At 41.0% G+C, this 22,193-nt stretch overlaps 1 protein-coding gene across 8 annotated transcripts in view; it reads left to right on the top strand.

Annotated features, from left to right (window-relative positions):
* Window positions 1-22,193, top strand: part of TTC6 (tetratricopeptide repeat domain 6) — a 167,841-nt gene that overhangs the window by 139,071 nt on the left and 6,577 nt on the right. For 7 of the 8 annotated variants that reach the window (XR_008848967.1, XR_008848971.1, XR_008848972.1 and 4 more), the window contains one exon: window positions 5,129-5,710. Coding sequence is in view for 1 of the 8 variants with exons in the window: in XM_056546769.1 (XP_056402744.1) it covers window positions 5,129-5,268 (140 nt within the window). In the remaining 7 variants the exon portion in view is untranslated. Of the gene's footprint in view, window positions 1-5,128; window positions 5,809-22,193 lie in introns of those variants that run through there. The other variant, XM_056546769.1, reaches the window with a different exon arrangement.

Raw genomic sequence — 22,193 nt, 5'->3', positions numbered from 1 at the left:
CGGTTATGCTGGGAGTTGCATTGGGAAGTGGCAATATTGGCTGGGCGGCGATACTTCGCTTCTATGAGGGCAGTGTGGAGAGGCCCTGTAGTACGCACAGCACAGTGACAAACCTGTAAATGAGCGGCTGGCACACACAGGGTTCACTGACAGCAGCACAGGTCGGTACCTGATGCTGAGCGCAGGCGGCGGGATCCCTGCGCCTCCTGGGATGTAGTGGGATCTGGAGTACAATGCGCAGTCAGCCTGTCATTTGACAGTGCAGCATAGAGGGGGTTTACTGTGTGCAGGCGCTCACAGCCTATACAGATAGGCTGCAGCCATGAAACGCCCCTACTGTGCGCTCAGCCAATTAGGGCTGAGAGCATAAGGAGCTTATGAATAGGTATGAGAGGAGAGGGGCAGGCGTGACGAGCGGCTGGGGAGTGCAGGGTATTATGGGTAATAGTGACATAGCGTCGACCAAGATGGCGGCCCCATAGGGAATAATAGGTAGACGCTACGTGCATTAGGGGACAAGGGAGCGACTTCCGGTGGCGGCATAGCAGCGAAATGGGACAATCCAGGTAATGGAAACTAATTAGTAATGTGTATAGCTTCTAATTTAATGACATTTGAGCTTAACTTGTTCGGCGCTGCAGATGTCCTTTAAGTATCTAATGTATAACTAATCCAAAACGGTAAAACCTAAATTTATTTCTATAAAGAGTATTAAGGATACATCAATGGGTTAGAGGCTTAACCTCTTAAGGACGCAGGGCGTATGGATACGCCCTGCATCCCGAGTCCTTAAGGACGCAGGGCGTATCCATACGCCCGTGGGAATTCCGGCCCCCACCGCTAGCCGGTTGGGGACCGGAGCCGGATGCCTGCTGAAATCGTTCAGCAGGCATCCTGGCATATCGCCCAGGGGGGTCATTATGCCCCCCCATGTCGGCGATCGCCGCAGATCGCTGGACAATTCAGTCCAGCGATCTGCGGCGATTCCGGGTCAATCGGGTCTCCAGTGACCCGGTGACCCGGAATTACTGGCTGTTCGGGGCCGTCTCTGACGGCCCCGAACAGCCAGAGCCTGCAGGGGTGAGGTGGCACTGGTGCCACCTCACGATCGCCCTGATTCGTCGGCCGGATTACCGGCCGACCAATCAGGGCGCCTGCTGCGGGCGTCACTCCCGCACCCGCTCCGCCCCTCTTCCGGAGGACGTGAGCGGGTGCGGGAAGACGACCCCCGGTGCTGGGGACCCCGATCCCCGGCGCCCCTGTTGGGATCGGGGCCCCAGGAGCGACGGAGACGACGAGGGACAGCCTGTGATGGAGCAGCAGCAGGAGGTGAGTTACAGCCTCCTGCTGTTGCTTAGCAACAGCTCCCAGCATGCAAAAAGGGCATGCTGGGAGCTGTAGTTATGCAACAGCAGTAGGCAGACCACCACAACTCCCAGCATTCCCTTATGGGCATGCTGGGACTTATGGTTTTGCAACAGCTGGAGGCACATTTTTTCTATGGAAAAGTGTACCTTCAGCTGTTGTATAACTACAACTCCCAGCTTGCACAAACAGCTAAAGTGCATGCTGGGAGTTGTAGTGGTGCATCTGCTGGTTGCATAACTACAACTCCCAGCATGCCCGTTGGCTGTCGGTGACTGCTGAGAGTTGTAGTTTTGCAACAGGTGAAGGCACACTGGTTGTGAAACTTAGAGTTTTTTTTACCTAACTCAGTGTTTCACGACCGGTGTGCCTCCAGCTGTTGCAAACTACAACTCCCAGCAGTCACCTTACACCATGCACCGTACATGCTGGGAGTTGTAGTTTTGCAACAGCTGGAGGCACACTGGTTTTGAAACACTGAGTAAGGTCACAAACTCCGTGATACATAACCAGTGTGCCTACAGCTGTTGCAAAACTAAAACTCAGCATGTACAGTCTGTCAGCGCATGCTGGGAGTTGTAGTTATGCAACAGCTGGATGTCCCCCCCAATGTGAACGTACAGGGTACACTCACATGGGCGGAGGCTTACAGTAAGTATCGGGCTGCAAGTTTGAGCTGCAGCAAATTTTCTGCAACAGCTCAAACTGCCAGCGAGAAACTACTGTGAACCCCCGCCCGTGCGACTGTACCCTAAAAACACTACACTACACTACCACAAAAAATAAAATAAAAAGTAAAAAACACTACATATACACATACCCCTACACAGCCCCCCTCCCCTCCCCAATAAAAATGAAAAACGTCTGGTACGCCACGGTTTCCAAAACGGAGCCTCCAGCTGTTGCAAAACAACAACTCCCAGTATTGTCGGACAGCCGTTGACTGTCCAGGCATGCTGGGAGTTTTGCAACAGCTGGAGGCACCCTGTTTGGGAATCACTGGCGTAGAATACCCCTATGTCCACCCCTATGCGATCCCTAATTTAGGCCTCAAATGCGCATGGCGCTCTCACTTTGGAGCCCTGTCGTATTTCAAGGCAACAGTTAAGGGTCACATATGGGGTATCGCCGTACTCGGGAGAAATTGGGCTTCAAATTTTGGGGGGTATTTTCTGCTTTTACCCTTTTTAAAAATGTAAAGTTTTTGGGAAAAGAAGCAATTTAGGTAAATTTTTTTTTATTTTTTTTACATATGCAATAGTCGTGAAACGCCTGTGGGGTATTAAGGTTCACTTAACCCCTTGTTACATTCCCCGAGGGCTCTAGTTTCCAAAATGGTATGCCATGTGTTTTTTTTTTTGCGGTTCTGGCACCATAGGGGCTTCCTAAATGCGGCATGCCCCCAGAGCAAAATTTGCTTTCAAAAAGCCAAATGTGACTCCTTCTCTTCTGAGACCTGTAGTGCGCCAACAGAGCACTTTTCACCCCCATATGGGGTGTTTTCTGAATCGGGAGAAATTGGGCTTCAAATTTTGGGGGGTATTTTCTGCTTTAACCCTTTGTATAAATGTAAATTTTTTGGGAAACCAAGCATTTTAGGTACATTTTTTTATTTTTTTTTACATATGCAAAAGTCGTGAAACCCCTGTGGGGTATTAAGGTTCACTTTACCCCTTGTTACGTTCCCCGAGGGGTCTAGTTTCCAAAATGGTATGCCATGTGTTTTTTTTTTGCTGTCCTGGCACCATAGGGGCTTCCTAAATGCGGCATGCCCCCAGAGCAAAATTTCCTTCAAAAAAGCCAAATGTGACTCCTTCTCTTCTGAGACCTGTAGTGCGCCAGCAGAGCACTTTTCACCCCCATATGGGGTGTTTTCTGAATCGGGAGAAATTGGGCTTCAAATTTTGGGGGGTATTTTCTGCTATTACCCTTTTTAAAAATGTAAAACTTTAGGGAAACCAAGCATTTTAGGTAAAAAAAAATTTCTTTTTTTTTACATATGCAAAAGTCGTGAATCACCTGTGGGGTATTAAGGTTCACATTACCCCTTGTTACGTTCCCCGAGGGGCCTAGTTTCCAAAATGGTATGCCATGTGGGGTTTTTTGCAGTTCTGGCACCATAGGGGCTTCCTAAAGGTGACATGCCCCCCAAAAACCATTTGACGCTCCTTCCCTTCTGAGCCCTCTACTGCGCCCGCCGAACAATTAACATAGACATATGAGGTATGTGCTTACTCGAGAGAAATTGGGTTTCAAATACAAGTAAAAATTTTCTCCTTTTTACCCCTTGCAAAAATTCAAAAATTGGGTCTACAAGAACATGCGAGTGTAAAAAATGAAGATTGTGTATTTTCTCCTTCACTTTGCTGCTATTCCTGTGAAACCCGTAAAGGGTTAAAACGCTTACTGAATGTCATTTTGAATACTTTCGGGGGTGCAGTTTTTATAATGGGGTCATTTATGGGGTATTTCTAATATGAAGACCCTTCAAATCCACTTCAAACCTGAACTGGTCCCTGAAAAAAAGCGAGTTTCAAAATTTTGTGAAAAATTGGAAAATTGCTGTGGAACTTTGAAGCCCTCTGGTGTCTTCCAAAAGTAAAAACTCATCAATTTTATGATGCAAATATAAAGTAGACATATTGTATATGTGAATTAAAAAAAAAATTATTTTGAATATCCATTTTCCTTACAAGCAGAGAGCTTCAAAGTTAGAAAAATGCAAAATTTTCAAATTTTTCATCAAATTTTGGGATTTTTCACCAAGAAAGGATGCAAGTTACCAAAAAATTTTACCACTACGTTAAAGTAGAATATGTCACGAAAAAACAATCTCGGAATCAGATTGATAACTAAAAGCATTCCAGAGTTATTAATGTTTAAAGTGACAGTGGTCAGATTTGCAAAAAATGGCCGAGTCCTTAAGGTGAAAAAGGGCTCAGTCCTTAAGGGGTTAAACTTAAGCCACTTAGCCCAGTTAGAAGTGAAGGTTACTAATGAAAATGTTGTAGCTGCTATAGAATGCTCCAGCGTGCAATTCAAACTAACTGTGTTTATTAAATCAGACAAATTCGGAATCTCCTGGGATTTCCATTTAGTTGCAATACTCAAATGAACCACTGTAAGAAAATTTATCATAATAGCTCTATCAGAATTTGGGAGGTTGTCTATCTTCAAAAACAACAGCACGGTCTCTGGGCCCCAAGGTGGGGAGTAACCCAGAATCTGGGAGAGCAATTTATTAACCCCAATCCAGATTGGGATAATTAACTCGCATTCCCACCATAAGTGGAGCAGCGTTCCCACTTCTTTTTTACAGCACCAACACAAATTCGAGTAACCCGGAAACTGTCACGCCATCCTATAGGGGGTGAGGTACCATCGGTACAGCAGTTTCCGGTGAACCTCGAAGTGGGAAGTGCAGTGGGATACTTTTAATACACTTGTATAAACATCTTCCCATTGCTCATTAGTAAAGTGTTTTCCTAATTCCTGCTCCAATTTCATGCGGGATATCAAGACAGACCGCTCTGAGATTAAGGTTTTATATATTTTAGCTACTCCCTTCCTCATGGGTAATTCGGAAAAAAAATTCTAAATAGAGGGGAACTAGAAATAAAGCTACGAGAGATAGACGAAACTAAATGTCTGAGTTGCAAATATTTAAAGAATTTGGTGTTGGGCAGATTACATTTTTTTACTATCTCCGCAAACGTTTTAGTTATGTAATCATGAGGATCTCACTACACTATGTTTTTTACAGCTATGATTCTTCAACCTGGAGATCCTTTGATGTACAAGCTGAGAGCAGACATAAGAGGAAAAATGGGACTGGCTAAGGAAGCCATTGAGGATTATGAGCAAGCTATAACAATACTGCAACAGTCTTCCCAGAATCAGTGACTCTCCAAAGATGAAAGGCATTGGCGACACTATTGGTATACTGGGGCATCATTTTAGCATACTCCTCTTGAGCTGTTCCTTGTATACCCATAAACTTTAGTTACAGTTTAATAATTAGGAGGTCTTTTAAAAAGCTTATGAACCCGCATGTGATCCTTCTCATGCTAATAGTCTCCAGTCTCTGACGTGAGGACTAAGCTGCAGGTACATTGCATCCATAAAGATGACATTTCATAAATTCTTTGTTCACTGGCTGTCACTGGACTTTGTGATATTTTGGTCAAACATCATCCTGGCTTTTTATCCATTGGACAGTTCTATCATGTCTTATGACACAGCTTAGACACAGCTCAGTCAATGCACTGAAATGCTAAGGAGAGAAGAAGAATTGTGTGTATTTCAGTTTTTATATTTATTGCTGGTTTCTGGTTCCAAAAACTTGGTAAGTCCCTGAAAATTTATATAAACCCTATTTAGCAAAAGTTAACAATAAAATCAGATAAGTATTAACCTGTACGTATCTGTATTCTTTAGTGTTTTAGTCTTAGTTCAATTATTTTAGAGACTTTTGTATTTATGGGGGAGATTTATCATTGTCTTTAGAGCTTTTTTTTTTTTTTTTTTTTTTTGCCTACACTGGGCGCTTGAGATGTCACATGTGCACCTGGAAATAACCTTTCAAAAGTCAATTTCAGTTTTTACTTTGTTGCACAAAAAGTCGCATTCCCTTCCAAAATACTGCAAATCTGTACCAGCCAAGACCTGGCTTACAAAATTGCCTTTGGAAAGCACTTTCAAAAAGTCAAAAAATTTTAGCGCAACTGCCACTTTTAATTTTTTGCTCACATGACCCAAATTTATCAACACCCCTGTGAAATTATGAAAAATATGTTGCGCGAAAGCAAATCCAAAGCAATCATAAATTACATTAAATATTACTTTCTTAACACAACAATGAAACATCTCTCCTATTGTGTTTCTTTCTCTTGTACTCTGTTTCCATTTCTTTTTCTAAAAGATTAAAAAAACATATACTTTATATATGAACTAGAATATCATAACTTGTTCATATACAAAGTATATAATATTCTGGTGTTCTGTCATCTCCATCATATACTTTATATTTTTATTCTATATATGTTCATCATTTTTTTTTAAAATAAGGGAAGTGAATTTTTTTTTTATATTAGTTTTGTTCAGGGTCTGTGGTATAGTATCTGCCCGACAGTAGGCAAAAAGAGTATACAAGATTATTCCCAGCAATATTAAATCAAAAAATTAAATCTAGGGAGGTGCGTCTAAAACATAACTTTTACTTCAATCAGGTTAAATAACTCAGTGCCAATTGTACCATGTTTAAGTACCTGACCAACGTGTTTCTGCTGCATATAGCAACTTCCTCAGGGAGACACTGACAATGGTACAATCATGTATATAGTAGATTAATGTATAGATACACATAAAATGCAAGAAAATTATTGTCTATAACTCAGCTCTGGTAGGTGTCCAATGGTATGGAACTACCTAACATATACTCCTCAATCATATATATAAAAACATAATGATTGTCACATATTGGCGACAAGTAGCCATTTGTCTGGCTCCCTTCCAATGCAGGTTGCGCTCGAGCCTTCCTGGAAACCGAGTGATCCTGTATACTTGTATCTCTGATCCATACTGCCTCATATTGGAGTTCATAATATCTAATCTTTATTTATGAACCAATTTATGAATGTGACAATTACTGTTTTTATATATATGAATGAGAAGTATATGTTAGGTAGTTCCATACCATTGGATGCCTACCAGAGTTACGTTATAGACACTGATCGTCTTGCATTTTTTTTGCATTTTAAGGGAATCTATACATTAATCTACTATATACATGATCGTACTATTGTCAGTGTTCCCCTGAGGAAGCGGCAACACGTTGGGCAGGTATATAAACATGGTACAATTGGCACTGAGTTGTACATGATTTTCTAGGGTCACATATTTGGTGTATTTTAACCTGATTGAAGTAAAAGCTATAATATTAGTTTTGCCTCTGTTAGGCTGGGTCCACACTACGTTTTGTCCCATACGGGAGCGCATACGGCAGGGGGGAGCTAAAAGCTTGCGCTCCCGTATGTTACCGTATGCGCTCCCGTATGTCATTCATTTCAATGAGCCGACCGGAGTGAAACGTTCGGTCCGGTCGGCTCATTTTTGCGCCGTATGTGCTTTTACAACCGGACCTAAAACCGTGGTTGACCACAGTTTTAGGTCCGGTTGTAAAAGCGCATACGGCGCAAAAATGAGCCGACCGGACCGAACGTTTCACTCCGGTCGGCTCATTGAAATGAATGACATATGGGAGCGCATACGGTAACATACGGGAGCGCGAGCTTTTAGCTCCCCCCTGCCGTATGCGCTCCCGTATGGGACAAAACGTAGTGTGGACCCAGCCTTAGACTGATTTTTCAAATCTTCTAAGGATGATAAGTTGACATTTCAAGGTATAAGAAAAATAACTATATAAATATATATATTTAGAAGTTCTTAATACCTGGGGACATTTGTGGAACGCTGCTTGCGACAGGAACATTTTTTCAATTTGATTGAAGTTAATGAAACTGCAGCTTCGGCTTGACTGTAGAATAAGATACTTTTTCCTACAGAGATTTTTAATAGCTTTTCATAATTTTTTATCTATCATCTTGGAAATAGGATGACAATCAGGGGCATTTGAGATTCAGTATAGAGAAGCAGTTGCACTTTTAATTGAAGGATTTAAGCAATTATTCACATCAGAAATACTGAAGTTGTGAAGGGTAGGAGGTGATGGTAGCTACCAGTCAGGTCACTGCTTTGATTTTATAGTCTTCCTACGAAAAGATTCTGTATTCTTATTCTTATTTTGCTTGCACTAGTTTAAAAAAATATACACGGTATATATTATTACATGCAGGACATAGTAGTAAATGTGGACACAGAGGAATGGGAAGATGCACCAGAGCGTGTGCTCACACCACAGAACTGGGTCAATGGAATTTACCCCTTTCCTCAGATTTTATCCCTTTTCTGAGAAAGGAGATAAATTCACTGAATTGTGTTATTTCGGGCAAAAAATAAACAGAATGCTGTTTATTATTTTACTGCCATGTCTGCGGACCCTGTTTATTGGTATGAGTGAACTATCCGGTACATCTTTCTATTTTTCTGCTTCCATGTTACACATAGCAAACAGCATTTCCAAAACTAGCACTACACCATTAACTGTACAATACAGTCCCACTTGGATGACAGTCTTGATTTACAATTGACCCTATAGGCACGTATGTTGTGACCTGAAAAAGGTGAGCACCTGCTTGGTGTTTTGTGTCAAGTGTCAACCTATATGCTGCTCTGTCTGTGTTTTTGTCTTCTATACAATGAAGTAGATTGTCCAGGCTGTGGCAAACTCTGAACAAGATTTTTGGCTCACTTTCAACAAAAGCTTTCTTCTTGACACTCCTTCATAAAGGCCAGATTCGTGAAGTACATAACTAATGATTTCTTCCACCTCAGCTGTTGATATTTTCAGCTCCTCTAGAGTTACCATGGGCCTCTTTGGTTCTTCCTCTGATTAATTTTCTGCTTGCTTTACTTACCAGTTTTGATGAACGGCCTTGTCTGGGTAGGTTTGTGGTTCTGCCATATTGTTTCCATTTTCTGATAATGTATTTTATGGTTCTCTGTGCGATGTTTAAATCTTGGGATATTTTTTGATTAACTAACGCTGCTTTTTACTTAACCACAACTTTATCCCTGACTTGTTTGGTGAGCTTTGTGGTTTTAATTCTGCTGTTTTTTCAATAATTCTCTCTGAGGCCTTCACAGAACAGGTATATTTGTACTAAGAATAAACTGCGGATCGGGTGACCCTATTTACTAATTATGTGACCTGTGATGGCAATTTGTCGCAACAGATCTTTGTTAGGGGTTTCACAGTAAAGGCAGTTAATACATACAAATGCAACACTTTTCAGATTTTTATTTGTAAATAATATTGAAATCAATGTAATATTTCACTAACTTTCAAATTTGTTGTGTTGGTGTTGTATTGGTCCAATACATAAAATCACAAATAAATTAGAATCTGTGATTATGCCATGATAAAATGTAGTCCAATGGGGGTAAATATTTAAGCAAGGCACTGCAGAATATAGACTATGTAGAATTTTTTAAAATTGAAAATAGCCTTATTTACAAACAGGTGTCAAATTACAAACACATTGGATATGAAGTCACAGCACAAACTGGAGCTCAGTATTATAAATATTACACATGTACTTAGTGGCACAGAAGTACAACATAAAGCAAAGGCACATATCCTACACAATACATCATGACTGTGCACTACAACCCTTTTTTAAAGGTCATACCCACAGCAGGGTTGGGGTAGGGGGGTAGGTTCTCTTCTTCATTGATATCCGGACTGTCCATGAGTAAATGGTCTCTAAAAAGGCTGCAGACTAGCCCGCGGCGTCCTGGTATGACATCTCCAATTTTATAATCAGGCATTTCCTAACAAGCCACAAAGCATCTTTATAAAAGTTCATAAAGTGCCAGGCCTCTTGGATAGCCCCAGTCGTGTGATTTCCAGGAAATAGTTAAACATCTAGTGATGTGATAGACTGCTCTGGGGAACTTGGTCTCGGTCTCTTAATTTATATTTCAGGGCCTGGACCTGGGCAAAAGGACACTTCCCTTCCCGTAGAATACATGCACAATGGGCCGAGTGTGCACAAGTATGTGAGCCACACAGTTGTCATGAGCTACATGTGGCTCCTGAACCACCATTTTGGGACTACTGCTATAAGTTATGACATGTGACTATTAACTTCTAAACAAATAAAGATACATACAAAGAGACACTTTTACAGCAAGTCAATTAGACATGTCATAAAAGATCTTGCACCATCGACAATATAGATAAAGCCATGGCTGTCTCCATGATGTCTGCACAAATATCAATTAACATATTTGCTTTTGTCTATGTCATGACATTGTTAGGTTGAAGCAGCGGTTTCTCTTGTGCTAAAAACCAATCCGTACCCAAACTTCCCATCTGTTTCGCTTTCCTGGTTCCGGACTGCAGGGGAAATGCTAATATGATATACAAATTAGCGGTAACATCTGGTTAACTTCTCCTGATATCCTGGTATTTAAGTCACTGTCTCATTTCATTTTGAACACACTGGATTTCTCCAAAATGTTCTTAAAACTAATTTACGTCTGGTAATTATCCTCTCGAATTGGAAACAGACTGTTTAGTGGAGAAAATGACTCAGGCAAATTAGTCAGCTTTATATTTAAGTGTCCTTCGTTTGGTTCAGTTTCTTAGGAGATGCCATGTAGCTTGCAAAGAAACCGACTAAGTATTTTCTCATGGATACTGAGTGAAGCCACAAGGGGATCAATGGAAGATTAACGTGCCCGAGTGTCTGCTGAAGACCTAGTCCCAACTACAATTTCTATGTTGTTATTTCCTGAAACTGTCATATTATAAAAACTGGAGGAGAGTGGTCCCGGAGGAAGCTGCTCCAGCAGTTCCCAGGGTATAAAATTATGGATGATATCCATGGTGCCTTGAGGATATGTAGCAAGGAAACAAGTGTCCTGAATTTTTTTTGGGCTACTTGTTTATTCAAATAAAATGAACAATGGTACAAAATAAGTAAAACAAGATATAATAAAATGAACATGAGGGAGCAACGCGTTTTGCGGGGTCAGGCTAATGTCACCCCTGACTAAGTGGGGGGTCACCCCGCGAAACACGTTGCTCCCTCATGTTCATTTTATTTTATCTTATTTTTACTTATTTTGTATCATTGTTCATTTTATTTGAATAAACAAGTAGCCCAAAAAAAATCAGGATACTTGTTTCCTTGCTACATATCCTCAAGGCACCATGGATAGCATCCATATTTTTATACCCTGGAAACTGCTGGAGCAGCTTCCTCCGGGACCACTCTCTTCCATTGCTTACACCGACACAGCTGACGATTGGGTTTGGATGCCAGGCAGCCAGAGGACCTTTTGGAGAAAGATTTTATTCACTCCATTCATGCGCAAAACAGTGTTGCGTCTGCAGCGCAACACAAGTAGGTGAGTGTGATACCATCCTCGACCTTTAACCGCTGTTTTATACAATAAGCATCCAGCGGTGTTGATTGCTGCTATTTCTGCTTTTAATTTTATTTAAAATATTTTTTTTTGTTATACTCTGTTCTGACCACTGTTTATGGCAATTAAATAGAGCCATTGTCTCTTCTGTTCCTACTTTTCCATATCTACTTCATATTATAAAAACTGTCATATTTGTTCAGACATGTTGAAATCTGAATTTGAGAGGGCCCCATACTCAATAGAAGGTCAGTTGATTTCACCACTATATTGTTGGGTTTGGCATACTTTAAAGGGGTTCTCCGGTGCTTAAAAATCTTATCCCCTATCCAAAGGATAGGGGATAAGATGCCTGATCGCGGGAGTCCCGCTGCTGGGGACCCCCGGGATCATGCACGCGGCACCCCGTTTGTAATCAGTCCCCGGAGCGTGTTCGCTCCGGCACTGATTACCGGCGACTACAGGGCGGGCGGCGTGTGACGTCACGCCTGCGCCGGCATGTGACGTCACGCTCCGCCCCTCAATGGAAGCCTATGGGAGGGGGCATGATAGCTATCACGCCCCCTCCCGTAGGCTTGCATTGCGGGGCGGAGCGTGACGTCACACGCCGGCACAGTCGTGACGTCACGCGCCGCCTGCCCTGTAGTCACCCTTAATCAGACCCGGAGCAGACACGCTCCGGGGACTGATTACAAACGGGGTGCCGCGTGCATGATCACGGGGTCCCCAGCCGCGGGACTCCCGCGATCAGGCATCTTATCCCCTATCCTTAAGCACCGGAGAACCCCTTTAAAGGGATACTCCGCCCCTAAACATCTTATCTCTTATCCAAAATATAGGGGATATGATTTCTAGGGGTACTCCTTTAATCTAATGTGTATGGGTTGCTTTATTAGACAAGTCAGACATATTGTGGTATATTTTCTCCCCTTGTTTTTATCTTCTTTATTTCCAATTGATGTCCTAGAATTCCATGTAATAAACTATTGTGCTCAGTGTCCCAGATGATGTTTGTCCTACTAGAAATTTCCTGTTGGTTACTGACTTGGTACAGTCATGGCTGTAAATGTTGGCACCCCTGAACTTTTTCTAGAAAATTAAGTATTTCTCACAGAAAAGGATTGCAGTAACACATGTTTTGCTATACACATGTTTATTCTCTTTGTGTGTATTGGAACTAAACCAAAAAAGGGAGGGAAAAAACGCAAATTGGACATAATGTTACACCAAACTCCAAAAATGGGCTGGATAAAATTATTGGCACCCTTAACTTAATATTTGGTTGCACACCCTTTGGAAAAAATAACTAAAATTAGTCAGAAATTAGTCTTCCTATAACGATCAATAAGCTTCTTACACCTCTCAGCCGGAATGTTGGACCACTCTTCCTTTGCAAACTGTCTTTCTTATTGGAAGGCGCCTTTTCCCAACAGCAATTTTAAGAGCTTTTCACAGGTGTTTAATGGGATTTAGATCTGGACTCATTCCTGCCACTTCAGAACTCTTGAGCAGCAAAACAACCCCAAAACATCATTGAACCTCCACCATATTTCATTGTAGGTACTGTGTTCTTTTCTTTGCAGGCCTCATTCTGTTTTCAGTAAACAGTAGAATGGCTTTACCAAAAAATCTCTTATCTTGGTCTCATCTGTCCACAAGACCTTTTCCCAGAAGGATTTTGGCTTACTAAAGTTCATTTTGGCAAAATGTAGTCTTGCTTTTTTATGTCTGTGTCAGCAGTGGGGTCCTCCTTGGTTTCCTTCCATAGTGTTTCATTTAATAAAAATTTTAATGGATGGTTCACGTTGACACTGATGCTCCCTGAGCCTGCAGGACAGCTTGAATATCTTTGGAACTTGTTTGAGGGTACTTATCTACCATCCGGACTATCCTGCGTTGACACCTTTCTTCAATTTTCTCTTCCGTCCATGCCCAGGGAGATTAGCTACACTGCCATGGGTTGTCAACTTCTTGATAATGTTGCAAACTGTGGACAAAGGCAAATCTAGATCTCTGGAGATGGACTTGTAACCTTAAGATTGTTCATATTTTTCCACAATTTTGGTTCTCAAGTCCTAAGACCGTTCTATTCTCCCCTTTCTGTTGTCCATGCTTAGTTTGGCACACACAGACACACAAAGACTAAGTGAACTTCTCTCATTTTTATCTGCCTTCAAGTGTGATTTTTATATTCCCCACACCTGTCACTTGCCCCAGGTGAGTTTAAAGGAGCATCAAATGCTTGAAACAATCTTATTTTTCCACAATTTTGTATAGGTGCCATTCATTTTTTCCCATCCCATTTTTGGAGTTTGGTGACATTATGTCCAATTTGCTTTTTTTCCTCCCTTTTTTGGTTTAGTTCCAATACACACAAAGGGAATAAACATGTGTATAGCAAAACATGTGTTACTGCAATCCTTTTCTGTGAGAAATACTTCATTTTATAGAAAAATGTAAACTGTAAACTCTAAAATAAACCAGTTTTTGCATTCTAACATGCAATGCTTGTGCAAAAGTATAGAACTCTTTATTGCTACTATTGTATTTTAAAGCTGTTAGCTTAATTCTGACAACATATACACAGTATTTTGTTTATATGTATATTTTTTGCTGTGGTGTCGGGGTGTGAGGTGCAGGGTAGATGTTATGGCCCAAGGGGCAGATGATATTAACCCCTTCTTGTCGTGATGCCAGGGTCTGGTTTAGCCTTAACCAACCGATGGTAATACCGCTGATTCTGGGTTAGGCAGGGGCAATGAAGACACCAACGCCAGATTAAGGATGACGACAGCTTTACTGAGGCAAAATAAGGGATCTAGTCTTTTCCAAATATCCCAGGGAGGGACCTTGCAGGCTTGCTGGGACTTGCAGTAGTTAGACTGACTTTAGTGCAGGCCATGGTGACTACAGATGGACTTGACTTGATAGAGATGGTGACTGACAATAAGATGACTTGACTTACTGATGACCGACTTGTGGCTGCAGGACTTTAGGCTTGAGGCCTCCAATGCTCTGAACTCAGACACTGAGACAACTGAACTGGACCTCAGCATGCAACAGAAGAGAGAGATTGCAGCCCCTCCCCTGGTTATATAGGGGGGCTGTGCAAGGAGCCCATAGGTCACTTGGGGGGTCACCTGGTCACTGGAGCCCTCTGGGTAACATTCATGTGGTACAAACATTAAAGCAACAGTACATAAGTCAAAGCTATATACATAATGGGGGTATGCTGCAGGGTAGCCCTGGGGACATGCAGGGCCTCTGCCTGACAGGGCAGGAGGACAGTACAGGGCCACATCATCCGTACTGGGTCATCACATTGCGTTTAAAAAATATTAATGCATTATGCAGGGCCTAATAGGAACTAAGTGTTGGCAGCCCTGGGGCCTGCATCAAGCTCTTGGGTGCCATGGAAACCATCCTAAATAGTGGAAGATGGTAAACAGAAATACAGATTTTATTTATATATGTAAATATCATATGCTGCTTTGGGATAGGGCTCAGATATTGTTTGTGCATGTTTTTTTTTTAAATCCCATCAGTTTTACTATCCCTGTTATCCCAGTATACCGGGAGAAGTGTTCCAATAAGGGGCTGTGCTCCTGCATTCATTGAATGCACAGAGCACATTTTTGCACCTTGCTCTAGATGGTTATAAGGCAAAAACCTTCGGCTGTATGTACCCTATCTTTGGGTGCGCGATTGAAGAATCAGATGAAAAACATCCCATGTTTAAAGGGAACCTGTCACTAAAAATACAGTCCAGTTTGAAGACATAATGTTATAGAGCAGAGGAACTGAGCGGATTGATATATAGTTTGTGGGAAAAGTTTCAGAAGAACTTTTAATTTACCCATGTAATCTCTGCTCATCCAGTGTTATCTAGTCATATGAGTGTTCCTACCCTGAGACTGTCAGCTGCCTGTGTGTATAAGTGTGCATATATAGAGACCTGTCAATCACTAGTATTCATGAGTAGGACCGACTACTTGACTATTTTGCCTATTCTGGGTTAGTCAAGTGGGCAGTCTTACTCAGTGATTGACAGCTCTCTATATGCACATTCAGACACACAAATAGTTGTCAAACTCAGAGTAGCACCGCCCATATTATTACCTAGCTTTGCATTTGCGTGAGATTTGCATGAATTAATGACACGTTATTCTGGAACTTTTCTTACAAAACTATATATCAGACTATGCAGCTCCTACTGCTCTAAACAATCTGCCTGCTCACCAGACTGCATTTTTTATGTGATGGCTTCCCTTTAACATGCTGTTTTTATTTAAAGGGAATCTCTCCCCAGCATCGCCACACTAAGCTGCTAGTACAGGATAATAGTGTGGATGATGCTGAATCCAACGCTGTTTACCTTTTTCCCCTACATGACCTATGCCCACAAATCTAAACATGCAAATAAATTGCTTTGGTGCACTGGGGGCTTGCCCAGCCCTTCTTAAATGGACCCGATGTCCATTCTATACAGGGAACGTGTGACTCTAGATCTGCTTCACCTACCCCTGTCACATAATAATAATCATCTTCAGAGGTCTTGCAACAACATTCTCTTCTATCCTGCACTGCTGAGCTCTGCCCCCACATGTCCTGCATCTAGCAGATACAGAGCAGGTCCTGCTTGGACAGTCACTGAGGAGCAGAAATGCTACATGCAGGAGGTGTAGGACCTGTGATGATGTCACAATCATAGGACCAGTATATGTGAGGGCAGAGCTCAACAGTGCAGGATAGAAGAGAATGTGGCAGACCTGGGATGATTATGATCAATCATCATGTGATAGTTGCTGGGCAGGCAGAAGAGTGCATTAATGGCCTGTGAACACTCCAAGTGTACCAAATTACTTAATTTGCATAATTAGATCTTTAAAGATTACCTTTCATCAAAAAAAAATATGATATGTTTTAACTGATTGTATATAGAACAACTTTCTAGGTGTGTTTTCATTTTGAAAATGTGGCCACTAGGGGTCTCCCTAGGAGTCCCTGTCCGCAAGCTTTTGCATTGATTTCGGACTCATGCCAGCCTGGCAGTGAGTCCATAATCGCAGAGCAATGGCTCAGCACGTGACGAGCTCCACGCAGCTCCCTCCCCCCCGCCTGTCAATCAGACAAGTGAGAGTGCTGTGCTCACTCGCATACCCCACAGGGCTCTGCACAGTGAGGACAAGCAGGGCTCCGTGTACTGAGGACAAGCGGCGCTGGTACACTGAGGACAAGCAGCGCTCTGTACCCTGAGGACAAGCAGGGCTCTGAACACTGTGGACAAGCAGAGGCCAGGATTTTGATTACTTCATATACCAAAAATTTTTATAAAATGCAATCAAAAAGTCTCATCTAAACAAAAATTTTACAAATAAAAACATGCAATTCACACCACAATAAAATGAGCCCTTATATAGCCCCAGATAAAAATAAAATGAAAATTATAGGGGGCAGAATAGGACAATTTTAAGCAAACTTATTTTCTTACAAAAAGCTAAAAAAATATGAAAAGTCATAAAATAAGCAAAGCCTACCGATATATGAATTAGGTATCTTTGTACTGACCTACAGAATAAAGTTAACCACTTAAGGACCGACCCATTTTTTACCTCTATGACCAGGATCTTTTTTTTAAATTTGACATGTATCTATTTAAATGGTAATAACTTTAGAACGCTTTTTCTGAGCAGAGCGATTCTGAGAGAGTTTTTTCGTGACATATTGTACTTTATATAACTGGTGCATTTTTGTTGACACATGAAGCATTTTTTGTGAAAAACTTCAAAATATTGTGAAAAACTGGAAAATTTCAGGCGTTTTTTTTATGGTGTACACTGTGCGGTAAAAGTGATGTTATATTTATTCTGTGGGTCAGTACGATTATGGCGATACCCATTTTATATGGCTTTCTATGTTCTTTTTCCTTTTCTGAACAAAATTATTTTTCTGCCATTCATTTTCCAACAGCCGTAACTTTTTTATTTTACGTCCGATGCCATTGAGTAAGGGCTTATTTTTTGCGTGGTGAGCTGTACTTTTTATTGTTATAATTTTTGTGCCGCGGGATACCTTTTGATCTTTTTTATTCCGCTATTTGTACCAAAAAAAGTTTTTTTTTTTTTTTACAGCGTTCACCGTGCGGGATAATTTACATTAAAGTTTTATAGTGCATGTCATTACGGACGTGGCAATATCTATTATGTATATGATTTGTGTTTTTGATCTTTTTTGGTGATAATAAAGGGCTTTTATTGGGAAAGGGGCATTTTTTTTTTTTTTTTTACACTTCATACTTTTATTGAAGAACTTTTTATTTTATTTTTTACACTTTTTACAGGTTATACTATGCTGCAATACATTTGTACTGCAGCACAGTATAACCTGATGAGCTGCAGACACTACAGCCTGTGCGATCCAGCCTCTGGCTGGATCTCTCAGGCTTCCGTAGCAGGCATACAGGAGGTCATGATCTGACCTCCTACTGCCATAGCAACCAACAGCAACCCGTGAATGTATCGCGGCACTGCCGTTGGACAACAGGGGGAGAGCGGTTCCCCTTGTCAACACCATAGATGCCGTGATCAGGATTGATCACAGCATCTATGGGGTTAATGCTGCCGGGACTGGGATCGCGGCCCCCGACAGCTGCAGCGCGACTCCTGCGCTGCCCGCGGCAGTGCCGGAGATTGCTATGACGTATGCATACGTCCAATTGCGCGAACGTGTCAGATGATTGGACGTATGCATACGTCCTATAGCGGGAAGGGGTTAACATTAATTTACAGTAAAGTGCAATGCGTAGAAACAAAACTCCCCAAAAATTGCAGTTTTGTGGGTTGTTTTTTTAAGTTGACCCGCCCCCCCAAATATATATTAAAAAAATATAAAAATAAATGAAAAAATAATATATGTCTATACATCCACTCACACACACATACTTATACTTTTTGCCTCGGCGACCGGCCTCTCACCAGCCAGGCCAGAACACCCTGCTCTGTGCTGACGAGGGACAAAACCCTAAAACAGCGCTGGCTGCAGATGGGTTCTCTTCCCTTCTGGGGAGAATTCTGGCTTGCTATTAAATGCCAATCGGCTTCTGAGACTCCGTAACTGGAGCTAAAACTGATGTTCAGGCAATACTACCTGTGACGTTGTTGTGATGAGCTGCTTTTATATAATATATGTTTCGGGCTGGTTTTTGTGGTCGAATGAGTTACGTCATTACAAAGTACTACCGGTCCCACAAAAAACAAGTCCTTACATTGCCCTGTCAGTGGATAATTGAAAGAGATATGGCTATTAAAAAGGGAACAGGAAAAATTGAAACACAAAGAATTAAAAAAATTGCTACATCCTGGAAATTTATATTAGACCATAATAATAAGCTTTAAATTACAAAACTGCTTATTTTGCCTCAACTAAAGTCTCAACTAAAGCTGCCCATACCTATAATATAACTTATTGTTCCAATAAATTAGTTTTTGACAATGATGATAATGCTGATGATCATTATTGGGAGCCATGCAAGTGGAATATTCCATTTTCTACTATTTGTCTATGCAAATATTGGTTTGAAATGTTATCCTAGGTAGATACAAGTACTGTATTAGATGTATGGGCTACCATATTGTATTTTTAAGTTTTCTTACAAAAGAATGGCGAGGGCGATCTCTATTTATGGGATGTAATGAGTGATGGCATTGTGACACATCAGTGAATTCAGTTGCAGTGGATATATACGATGAGAGAACTCTGGTTAATAAGGATACATTGTAGCAATAATTACATTTGCATAATGATCAGATCAAATACATTTCTGACCTGCATAAATTTTGTACTAATTCAATCATAATGGTATGTAAATGACGATCAGAAGGGCACCACCAGTACGTGGAATAGCTGAGAATTATTTCCTTTCTCTGTAAAATATCTCTAAATTTCAGTGCAGACTAGCATTGTTTAAAAAGAACAGAAGAATGAACTCAAAATGTCCTTTACTATGCCCCCAACCCCAAATACAATTAAAAAACTGTTAATATATATCAAAAGACCTAAAATCTACTTATTGAATGACACTTGGTTTCACACAAACACAGAAATTTGGAGACCTGCTATGAATGCTAAGCAATAATCTGAGCATACATTAGGAAACTCGAAGGCGAAAGTTCAGTTTTACATTCATGTGACTGGTCCATGTACACTTAGCTCAAGTCATCTCACTGACATCCTTTACAACCTCATGCGGGGACTAATTTCTCATTGATGAGTGAGATTGTTACTAATTGCCTATAGATTAACTTCCCTCTTACAGTGGTACTCAATGCCAGGGGCTTAACATTACTGGCCCAATGGAAATTCTATAAAATTTTCCCTTATCTACTATGTGCCATTTAGTATACTGTTGCAGAACGGCTTGTCATGACGAGTCAAGGAGGTGTTCACCTGCCACATCAGTGTCGCAGTCTGGCATGCCTCACCACTCCCTCCCCCTCCCTTTCCCTCCCCAATTAATATGCATGGCTAGTCCTTCTGCACTGAGCCCTGCATCCCAGTCTCCCACCTGCACTGTTGATTCAAAGGGTGGTACACTTGTGGTGATCATGACAGGCACTGCATATAATTCGAGTAGGAAGAGGGACGGTGCAGTGAGGGGATCCAGACCGCAGCAGTGATGTAGCTGGTGAACACCTCTTTGACTTAAGGCTAACTGAAGTTGTTGGTGGGTTTGGGGTCTCATTGGAGTTGGGGGTCAGTGAGTTAAAATGGCTGGTGGACATCTGTTACACACCTCTGTGCTGCCTGAAATCACTGATAAGTGACTGATAGTAATCTAACAAATGCCTAAATCCTAGGGGGACTTAAAAAGTTTAAAATTAAAAAAAATTAAAAAAAAGTGACATAAGCAAAAAGTCACATACACAAAAATATATAAAAAAAAAATACACATCATGACTCAAAAAAATAATCCCTGACACAGTCCTGTGTACTGGAGGTACCATGGCAATTAAGGGTCACTTGACTACTCAACCCCAATTTCCTTTACTATCTATCCATTTACTAGGCCAACACATGTGATATATCTTACTATAGGCTCCAGCACACTAGTTTGGACCAGGGCAGCGTGGGTAACTAAAGGTACAAAAGGACTAGTAATGATATTACCTACCATCTATATAGTGCAGTTTAGATTCTAGGTTTATAGATTTCTGTTGCATTTCGTAATTGACTGCATTGTGATTTTTCTCAACTCCATCTCGTTGCTCATGTACAGTATCATGCAAAAAAGATGGAACTTCCAAAAAAGATGGAAAAGCTATGAAAATATGGATATCGGTATAATCATATTGACCCACATAAAAAAATTACTGTCAGTTTTTCCATAAACTGCATAAACCCCCCAAAATTAGCAAAACAGAGTTTTTAATTTCACATCCCCACAAATATTTTTTTCACTGTGCCATTCATTTTATGAAAGAATGAAAGGTGTCTTTACAAAGTACAGTTGTAGAAGTAAAGAATGTGGCACTAACCAATATGGTATTTATCTTAACCTTTTTACTTCACAAATGGGCAGAACAAAAGCAGGAAAATGGGTTGTGTAGGTATGTTCAAAGCATGCCCACTGACGACAAACGTTTCACGCCGCTAGGGGCACTTCCTCTTGTTTTACCACCCATTGTCCAGCTTTGGTTTCACCCGTTATCCTTGTAAAATAAAAAGGTAAAGATAACTAAGAGATTGGTGAGTGCCATATTCTTTACTTCTGCTAGTGAATGTTGTACCAGAGACTTTGCCTATATAATTCTTTACACCACTGAAGTAGAATAGCTAGGCAAATATTGAACTAGGAGAGGGAGCTGCTAGATTACTGCAGCTGTGCCCGGAGTCTTTCTTCTTGTTCACATTGTGGACAAAGTACAATTGGTCGCGCAAACAACAAGCTCTCATATAAATCTGTGGATGGAAAAATAAGAGTTATGGCTCTTAAAAGGTCAGAAATAAAAAGCAAAAATGCAAATTTGCTGTGTCCTCAAGGCCAAAAACAGCTCTGTCCTTAAGGGGTTAAAGAGTACTGTAGGTAAAAGAAACATAAAATGTGATATATTTTATGTATATTTGGATATACAACAATGCAATTTCCTCTATGGTGGTTTATGAAACTATATTTTTATTTAGTTTTCTATTGACCTTTTTCAATGAAAACCTTTACTTTGTCTAACTTGGCATTATTATGAGTGTTTGCTCTTTTTTTGTATCTGTCTCTCCTATTAATCAGTTGTGAGAATATACCTTATTATAGAAGAAACATATGTGTGCTCTAGATATTTGATGACAATGCTTTGATGTCTTTCTCTTTTTTCATGCACGCTTTTCCTTCACCCCTTGACTCATCCATATCTCCTTGAGTGAGCTGTCTTTCCTCTATATGTCTTTTTTTTCTTTTCAAAGAATTTTCTTAGAGTTTTATATTAGCATTGAAATGCGTACTAGTTTGTTGAACAAAATACAATCAAAATTCAAGAACAAAAATAGAAGTAGCTATCGGGAGGAAATTAAAGTTCCTGAGCAAACATTATATAAACGACAAAAGGACGTATGTCTTGTTTATAACTATAGGTAGATGGGAGGCACTGTTACAGAATTTGCATGGAGGCCCAGGGGCTCCAAGTTGTCAGTAAAGCTGTGATATTTAAGGCTAGTAAGGCAGCAAATTGTAAGCAACAGTATTCACATTAAAGGGGTTCTCCGCCCCTAGACATCTTATCCCCTAT

Source organism: Hyla sarda, chromosome 11 (assembly GCF_029499605.1).
Source record: "Hyla sarda isolate aHylSar1 chromosome 11, aHylSar1.hap1, whole genome shotgun sequence".
NCBI classification, from domain to species: Eukaryota; Metazoa; Chordata; class Amphibia; order Anura; family Hylidae; genus Hyla; species Hyla sarda.
The sequence above is the reverse complement of the archived record's forward strand: the minus strand, read 5'-3'. Positions and strand labels throughout refer to the sequence as shown.